The following is an 8,561-nucleotide window of genomic DNA, read 5'->3' as shown; positions in this document are numbered from 1 at the left end:
TTCAAAACCGACCATTTTCCCATCTATTTTCTATCAGAAGGTAATGCAGGAAATAGGGGTAGGAGACTATTTTCATGTTCAGAAATACTCAGTGACTGATCATTTTCAAAAGTAATAAATAAAACGGAACCTGCTCTTTAAAATGTATTTTGTGTGTTTGCTAAAGTTGATCAGCTTTGGCTGAGGTTGACTCTGAAAGTTATTCTGCTGTACATCAGACTTTCTGACAGTTTCACATCTATTCAGAGGTTTACGAGATATACTGCAAATAGACAATTATGGAAGTGGATAAAATTTCTTATTATTTTACTTATTTTTTATTTTCCTTACTTGGTTTTGTTTTGTTGCTTCTTTTTGTTTGGTTATCCTATTCGGATAAACAGGAGGGAATGTTATGGAAACATTTATGTTTATTAATTCTTGATCATGGACTCAGTCAGCTGAATGTAAATGTGTTGCTCTGTGCCTCTTTGCATGACACTCAAGACACACACACACACACACATTCTTAACTTCCCACACACACACAATCTCTCTTGAGAGAGAGAGAGAGAGAGAGAGAGAGAGAGAGAGAGAGAGAGAGAGAGAGAGAGAGAGAGAGAGAGAGAGAGAGAGAGAGAGAGAGAGAGAGAGAGAGAGAGAGAGAGAGAGAGAGAGAGAGAGAGAGAGAGAGAGAGAGAGAGAGAAGTCAAGAATGTGTGTGTGTGTGTGTGTGTGTGTGTGTGTGTGTGTGTGTGTGTGTGTGTGTGTGTGTGTGTGTGTGTGTGTGTAGTGCGTGTCTTCGCACTGAAGCAGACACAGAAGCATGACTCAGGCTTTAGACACAGAAAGAAATTTCTGAACAAATTGTTCCCAGAGTGCTGTATCAGGGCACCTCAGTGGGAAGTCTGTGGGAAGGAAAAAGTGTGGCAGAAAACGCTGCACAATGAGAAGAGGTGACCGGACCCTGAGGAAGATTGTGGAGAAGGACTGATTCCAGACCTTGGGGGACCTGCGGAAGAAGTGGACTGAGTCTGGAGTAGAAACATCCAGAGCCACCGTGTACAGGTGTGTGCAGGAAATGGGCTACAGGTGCCCCATTCCCCAGGTCAAGCCACTTTTGAACCAGAAACAGAGGCAGAAGCAGCACTGGACTGTTGCTCAGTAGTCCAAAGTACTTTTTTCAGATGAAAGCAAATTTTGCATGTCATTCGGAAGGTGCCAGAGTCTGGAGGAAGACTGGGCAGAGGGAAATGCCAAAATGCCTGAAGTCCAGTGTCAAGTACCCACAGTCAGTGATGGTCTGGGGTGCCATTTCAGCTGCTGGTGTTGGTCCACTGTGTTTTATCAAGGGCAGAGTGAATGCAGCTAGCTATCAGGAGATTCTGAAGCACTTCATGCTTCCATCTGCTGAAAAGATTTCATTTTTCAGCATGACCTGGCACCTGCTCACAGTGCCAAAACCACTGGTAAATGGTTTACTGACCATGGTATTACTGTGCTCACTTGGCCTACCAACTCTCCTGACCTGAATCCCATAGAGAATCTGTGGGATATTGTGAAGAGAAAGCTGAGAGACGCAAGACCCAACACTCTGGATGAGTTTAAGGCCGCTATTGAAGCATCCTGGACCTCCATAACACCTCAGCAGTGCCACAGGCTGATTGCCTCCATGCCACGTCGCATTGAAGAAGTCATTTCTGCAAAAGGATTCCCGACCAAGTATTGAGTGCAACTGAGCATAATTATTTGAAGGTTGGCTTTTTTTGTATTAATGACCATTTGGTGTAGCATATTTTTAGACACCATATTTAATGGACAGGATTACTTAACTTAACTTAACCTTATTGAGCCATCTCTACCACTTGGTTGAGTAATGTTATACTAAAAAAATTCCACTAGATGGCACTGTGTCAGGAAATTGCAGGCCTCATCTGCCATGCTCCCACCAGGAAATCAGAAACAAAAAAAATCACTCTGGACACATGGACTGTTTTGGCAAAAAATTGTGAAGGTAAGTACATTTTTCCACAGGAAAATCATGTCATAGTCTTTGCAGAATATTATTATGTCATTTGATACAAGAAAATAACTGTAATAAATTCAGAATATATTTTCTAAAACATGCTCAACCAAACGGTTGAGTTATCAATTGATGGTAAGGTTAGCAACACTAAGCTAATGTTTAGAATTTTTGTTTTGACATGTTAAATTGACTATTTTCCATGAAATAAAATGGTTTAACGATCTATACATTTAAGTATTAAGTGTTTTAATTGTTTTACAGGACAAAGTAAAAAAGATTTACTCTGTCATTGTTTTCAAAATGTTGTTTTAAATGATAGGTAAAAAAAAACATAAAACCATTGCAGTTATTTGAATTTTACAAAACCATCTACAACACCTACAATTTCCTTTTCTTTTACATTTAATAGATGGATTGCAAATCCTTTTATGGAACAAGGCAACGCACTTCTCTGGCCCTTGTACCTGAAAATTCTCAGGACTCTGATGATGAACTGAGTGATGATGACCCTAGAGGATCCAGATTTTCAACCCAATTTTGCAGATGATAGTAATGAAAGCTGTTTTGATGTTTCCATGGAAGAAGATGCTCCTTCAACAGGCAGATCAACACAATTGTCTCATAAAAAGAGCAAAAAAAACAGAAACACATCCTAAAAACTGTTCCCTTGGAAGAAACAGAGGATACATTATACCCATATTCCTTCTCAGTCCCCAAAAAAGATGCAAGAAGAATCTGGAAGTATGAAGACATTGAAGAATTGCAAGTTCCAGCAGCAAGTTTTGAGCCCCCTGAGGCTCTACAGTCCCCATTCCAGTACTTCAAAATGCTCTTCACTGATGAAATGATTGATCATAATGCTTATCATACCAATCTGTATTCTGCTCAAGAATTGGAAGACACAATCAAGACTAGCCCTAAGGAAATAGAAGATTTTCTGTCAATCCTCCTATTTATGGGTGTTTTCAACTTTCCATCGCTGGAAGATTACTGGCACCATGAGTCACGTTTCAGTGTGATAGCCGATATCATGCCAAAGAAGAGATTCCAGCTGTTGCGCCGGTTCATTCATTTCAACGATAATCAGCAGTGTAATCACAGTGGAGACCGATTTAACAAAATCAGACCTCTCTTTGATATGCTTCATGAGCAATGCCTCCAGATACCATCAACATATAAGCACAGCGTGGATGAGGTCATGGTAGCCTATAAAGGTACAAGGGCTGGCAATCTCCGTCAGTATATTGCCAACAAGCCACACAAGTGGGGCTTTAAATTGTTTTGCCGAGCCAGTTGATCTGGCATCATTCATGACCTGCTGCTTTATCAGGGAGCTTCCACATTCTTCAACACTACCCTCAGTAAAGAGGAGCAGATGTTACCTTTGGGAGCCAAGGTGGTGACAACACTTTGTAAAACCATAACACAGCCAAGGCTTTCTGTTGTGTTTTGTGACAACTATTTTACCAGTTTTAAACTGGTGGAGTACCTGGACACCTCGTTGGGTGTCAAGTGCATTGGCACCGTTCGACCAAATCGCACAGGTGGAGCAAGCCCCCACAATGCCGCTCAGAAAATGGTCCCAACCCGGAAGTAAGAAAAATTGCAGTTCCACCCTCATCCGCTGGGGGCTGGTACCAGAAGCGAGCAAATCCTCATTGACTCCCATGTTAAAAATGCCATTTTCACAGCAGAAATAAACATGTTTACAGCCTGGTTCAAAAAATGGTTTTTTGTCTAAATTATCTAGTTTATACTCATGACAACTCTGAGGGGGGTGAATTTTTTTCTCACTCTTCTGTTTAAGTGTATTGAAAGCCTAAAATTCTGTATAATTAATGAGCATCCAACACACGTGACCGCCGCCTCAGACCCACGTGACCACAGAGCTAGCTCCGTGGAAAGGCCTCAGTACAGCCTCGGTCTCTCCTGGAAACTGTGTCGGGATTTTGAGTCTCTGTGCTTGTGAATTCTGTTTTGGATAATATTGGTGCAATTGTTGGACAAAATGACTTGCAGTGGTATTAATTGCACTAATAGAGCGTCCAAGGAGTCTCCACTTCATTTTTTTCGGTAAGTTAAAATCTATATTTGTATTTTATGTCACTGCTGCCTTTAAACTAGCTGAGTTTACCGAAGTAGCTAGCTAACTATCAGTTTAACATGTAGCATGTACTGTTTAACCATGAAATTTAAATGTAAAATACGGTAAAATAATTAATAGGGCATATTTAAATGGGTAATAGGGTAAAACCCAGTGCATTTAAGATAAAAATGGGTTGAAATATGACGGGGCGCGCCGCTTGGGGGGACACTTCTGTGCTCTATTCTTTCATCCGGTAATCCCCAGCGGTCAGGCCGGGCAGGCTGATCGATGCGGCGCCTCGCTGCTGCGGGCTGACCGCTCGTGGAACTCGGAGACAGATCTGACCGGAGAAATACTGCAGCTCGTTGAGAAGTCTATAGGGCATACAGCGTTTCCCTTAAATCCCACTGCCACGCCGACAAGATCCCAAGTTTCTTTGTTTTTGTTGGCGCTGTTTACCGAAGAAGCAGCGGGAATACCAGCAACTTTCATCAGACTCATAAAGTTAGTTTTTGCAGGGGACCCCCTGTATTTTACTGCTCCCTCCTGCAGTCTTCCCCTATTAAAATTTAAAATGTGTAACTTCATGTATTGGGATGAATGACTAATATTCATGTTAACTAAAACGTTAGGTATTTAGGGGGAAAAAACAAAATAATAAACATTATACAGATGTCAAATAAATCCAACTGTAATTAAACTATATATTTTCAAAGTCTAGATTCTGGATAAAATCCAACAACATATGCTTTATAAATAAACACTACGCATGGCTTTTACACACACACACACACACACACACGTTACATTGTGATTTCTTAGTAAATATTCTATTTGGCGAGAGATAAACTTTATTGTATTTATCCTAGTGAATCTATAATTAAACGGGTAAACTAGCAGTAGTACATCCAACATCAAAGAAAGTAAAATGTTATTATCAGGAGAGGGAGAATGATTAAGTGGTTAGCAGCAGTGTGCTAGACGATGGCCCCCTCCATGAGGCCACCACAGCTCAGCAAAGCATCATTGTTGCTTCTTCTGGGGAGAAAAACACTTACAGAAAAAATAAAGTTAACAGCTGAAATAGCAGGAAATAATACAGTTAAAGAGCAGATTGTAGAAGAAAGAAACCCCTGGGTTAAACTGGTCTGTCTACTGCATAATGCTGAACTCTAACATGTGTCCTCAGGGAAGGACCTGATTGGTGTCCAGAACCTGCTGAAGAAGCACCAGGCTCTGCAGGCTGAGATCACAGGTCATGAACCTCGCATCAAGGCTGTCACCCAGAAAGGAGAGACCATAATGGAGGAAGGTAGAGCAGGTCTGGTCCTGACATGTTTCTGAGGTGTCTGCAGGTTCTGGCTCACTTTGTTTGGGTCCAGGTCACTTCGCTGGTTCAGAACCCTCGGCCCGTCAGAACATTCTTATCCACCACGTTCTAACACCAGACCTGTTAACCCGACAGCAACAAGTGGCTCCAACTGACGATGAGACCGGGAAGGAGCTGGTTCTGGCTCTGTACGACTACCAGGAGAAGAGTCCTGGAGAGGTCACCATGAAGAAGGGCGACATCCTCACGCTGCTCAACAGCACCAACAAGGTTCGTGTGCCCTTCACAGCCGAGGAACGACCTCCAGCTCAGAGCGAACATCTCCACACCTGCTTTGTGTTTGTGTGACTTTAGGTTGTTGTACTTGAACTCGCGTCTTTAGCTGAATGAGGATGGAGAGACGGGTCGGACCTGGAGCAGGTCGAGGTCTTGCAGAAGAAGTTTGACGACTTCCAGAAGGTCGGACTTTTCCTCCTCTCTGTCTTCCAGCAGCAGCTGTCAGATCAGCTCAGGTGATAATCAGCAGGTGCTTTTGTCCTGCAGGACCTGAAGGCCAACGAGTCCCGCCTGAGGGACATCAACAAGGTGGCATCTGAACTGGAGTCAGAAGGTCTGATGGCTGAGGAGGCTCCTATGGTTCAGGCTCAGGTGAGCGTCACCTGTCTGCAGCAGCTGGTCCCTCTCACTTCCTGGTTTGTTAACTCTGCTCGTCTCTGTTTGTAGCAACAAGAACATCTGGGTTCTGCTCCTGGAAAGGTGCGTGTTGTCCTCCGCCTCCACCAGAACCAGACGTGGTGTTTTTGTTACCACTCATTTGTTTGTTTACAGGATGAAGCAGACTCTAACCCCGGCTTTCCACAGGAGTCGTCAGCAGCACGTTTACTGCAGCAGCACGTCATAGCTGCTGATAGGAACCGCTGTGGTCAACAGAACCTTTTCCACCGGAGCCGTCAGCAGCGCGAGTCGGCCGCGTCTCAGGAGCAGCATGTCGCGGCCTTTACGCGCCGGTTCTATTTTCTACGCGCGACGCCTCTGAAACGGGTCAAGTTCGACATTTTTGGGGAAGGAAAGACAGGAAATCGGACGCGGAAATTGAGAGAAGCTACCGAGATTTTCAGAATAAAGAACGTACTGCCTTCCGGTTGCTTTACTTTTAAAAAAGGTTACTAACTGAGCTGCCCCGTGAGAAGTTATCACCTAGTTAGCGGTCTCCTTTGTTTTTCAGGTCCGTATTGGCGATTATAAAACGGACAGAACATAAAACACAAACCATGTTGTAGTTTTCTCCTGCTTGTTGTTGTGTTTACTGACGAAGTCACTCGAGTGACTTCGTGCTCGGTCGGTGACAGCTGCTCCCCTGCTGCTTCGCGTCTCGTGGGAAGGGCCAAGCAGCAGCTTACGCGAGCAAGACGTGCTGCTGCAGTAACGTGCTGCTGACGGCTCCCGTGGAAACCCGGGGTAACACGGCGTCACCCTAGAAGGTGAGTTCATTCAGCTGATCAGAGGTCACCTCTGATGGCCGCAGTCACGGCCGACCGTGCTGACATCACATAGGAATTCAGGTGACCCGGCAGGCACCAGGTGCTGGTGAAAGTGGGGACATGTCAGCTGGTTGCCATGGCTACAGTTATCTTTATGCATCTGTATGACTGCTGACTGGTGTGTGTTTCCTGTGACCTTTGACCTCAGACCGTACGGTTGGGCGTTCAGACGACGGCTAACTTTAATTCCATCAAGGTAAGAGGAAGCTCTTCCCTTCCTGTCTGAGCGATCCGTCTCCAGGTTTCCTCGTCCGGCGTCCAGCCCGCTGGCGTCCACCTTCATCTCACTGGGTTTGGTTTCTCTCCAGGAGCTGAACAACCGCTGGCGCTCGCTGCAACATGCTGGGCAGCGCCCATGAGGTGCAGCGCTTCCACAGGTACCCCACACACTTATGCGCCGCTTACGGGTCAGTAGAGTTTGGACCCACACTCAGACGGAGTTCTGATGTCTTCTCAGAGACGCTGATGAGACCAAAGAGTGGATCGAGGAGAAGAACCAGGCCCTGAACACAGACAACTACGGCCACCACCTGGCCAGCGTTCAGGCTCTGCAGCGTGAACATGAAGGCTTTGAGCGTGACCTGGCAGCTCTGGGTGATAAGGTCCGCATTCCTGATCGGTACCAGGACCCGAGTTGTCTCTGGAGACACGTTCTTCATGGTTCTGGTGACTCCACCCCAGCCGTTCCTGATCAGCGATCAGCGGGGTGCTTTCCTATTTAAGGTGGATGGAGGACACAATTTGACGCCAGAAGATTGCCTCAGTTTTGGTAGTAACCAGCCACTCGTGTTACCTCTAGTGTTCCTAGGATTAATGTTATTTCGTAGTGTTTTTGCTCTTATATTGGATTTACCATTCTTCAGGATTCCTGTCGACCTCATTGGATACTGACCTCTACTCCAGGATTTGGATATTCAACACACGGACCTTATCACCACCCTCCATAACCCACCTCTCATCTCACCCAGTGCCCCATCCACCAGGACGCCCCGCTTCTCTCCACCTCTGCTCCCTCTCCTGCGCTTCCTCTCTACCTCTCTCTCCTCCAGCCAACACGTACACCCACCACTGTAAGTCTGCTGAACACCTCTGCCTGCCTACAATGGATTTTGAAACCAGAACCTAAGCTCACCTGTGTTCTCCCTCCTCCAGATGCTGAGCTGTTGTTGCAGTTCCAACCACAGACTTATCTGTGCACCTTAAGTTCCTCCTTATAAATAAATCATTTTTTTCCATCAGTTTTTGGTCAGTGTTGTATTCTGCATGTCTTGGGTTAAGTACCTTCCTCCAAACATGACACTCCTCCTCAAAGAGCAAATCTGTTCAGCACATTCTGACAGACAGACCACCATTCTTCTGTCATGATGCTGTACAGGACATTTTTAGAGTTTTCCTTTTTAAAGATAAATAGGATTACATTTAAATAGCAATACTTTCACATTATCATTTTCCCACACTTCTGTATAACTGTATTTTGTTGTTTTTCAATAAAGAATGACAAACTAAGTTTGGTTTTTGTTGCACACAAATATATATCTGTAAAAAATATCTACAAAGCTAATGTTTACATAACAAGTATGATTGGGTTTTGCAATACGG

General features: G+C 44.6%; 1 protein-coding gene across 5 annotated transcripts; it reads left to right on the top strand.

Moving 5' to 3' along the window:
* The first annotated feature begins 3,873 nt into the window (after window positions 1-3,873).
* Window positions 3,874-8,468, top strand: LOC139061762 (spectrin alpha chain, non-erythrocytic 1-like). 5 transcript variants are annotated; one of them, XM_070541634.1, is made up of 9 exons: window positions 3,874-4,078; window positions 5,281-5,403; window positions 5,474-5,691; window positions 5,776-5,880; window positions 5,965-6,069; window positions 6,145-6,177; window positions 7,111-7,158; window positions 7,271-7,339; window positions 7,420-7,652. In XM_070541634.1, the coding sequence occupies exons 2-4, from the start codon at window positions 5,394-5,396 to the stop codon at window positions 5,809-5,811; spliced, it is 264 nt and encodes an 87-aa protein (XP_070397735.1). In that variant the 5' UTR covers window positions 3,874-4,078; window positions 5,281-5,393; the 3' UTR covers window positions 5,812-5,880; window positions 5,965-6,069; window positions 6,145-6,177; window positions 7,111-7,158; window positions 7,271-7,339; window positions 7,420-7,652. The 5 variants fall into 5 exon arrangements, with proteins under 5 accessions (XP_070397735.1, XP_070397734.1, XP_070397733.1 ...); XM_070541633.1 differs by lacking the exons at window positions 7,111-7,158; window positions 7,271-7,339; window positions 7,420-7,652 and adding an exon at window positions 6,250-6,820 and having other exon boundaries at window positions 5,557-5,691; XM_070541632.1 differs by lacking the exons at window positions 3,874-4,078; window positions 5,281-5,403; window positions 5,474-5,691; ... (1 more) ...; window positions 5,965-6,069; window positions 6,145-6,177 and adding exons at window positions 6,732-6,902; window positions 7,826-8,032; window positions 8,115-8,468 and having other exon boundaries at window positions 7,420-7,731.
* The last annotated feature ends 93 nt before the right edge of the window (window positions 8,469-8,561 follow it).

This window comes from Nothobranchius furzeri, chromosome 11 (assembly GCF_043380555.1).
Source record: "Nothobranchius furzeri strain GRZ-AD chromosome 11, NfurGRZ-RIMD1, whole genome shotgun sequence".
Classification (NCBI taxonomy): Eukaryota; Metazoa; Chordata; class Actinopteri; order Cyprinodontiformes; family Nothobranchiidae; genus Nothobranchius; species Nothobranchius furzeri.
Note: the sequence above shows the minus strand (reverse complement) of the source record. Positions and strands in the feature narration are given on the sequence as shown.

What these genes read in the sequence shown, in the direction of transcription:
- LOC139061762 (XM_070541632.1), top strand. Translation starts at nt 7,524, where the DNA reads ATGAAGGCTTTGAGCGTGACCTGGCAGCTCTGGGTGATAAGGTCCGCA. An exon ending in AGAAGATTGCCTCAGTTTTG is followed by an intron (nt 7,732 to 7,825) that starts GTAGTAACCAGC and finishes ACCATTCTTCAG; the next exon opens with GATTCCTGTCGACCTCATTG. An exon ending in CAACACGTACACCCACCACT is followed by an intron (nt 8,033 to 8,114) that starts GTAAGTCTGCTG and finishes TCCCTCCTCCAG; the next exon opens with ATGCTGAGCTGTTGTTGCAG.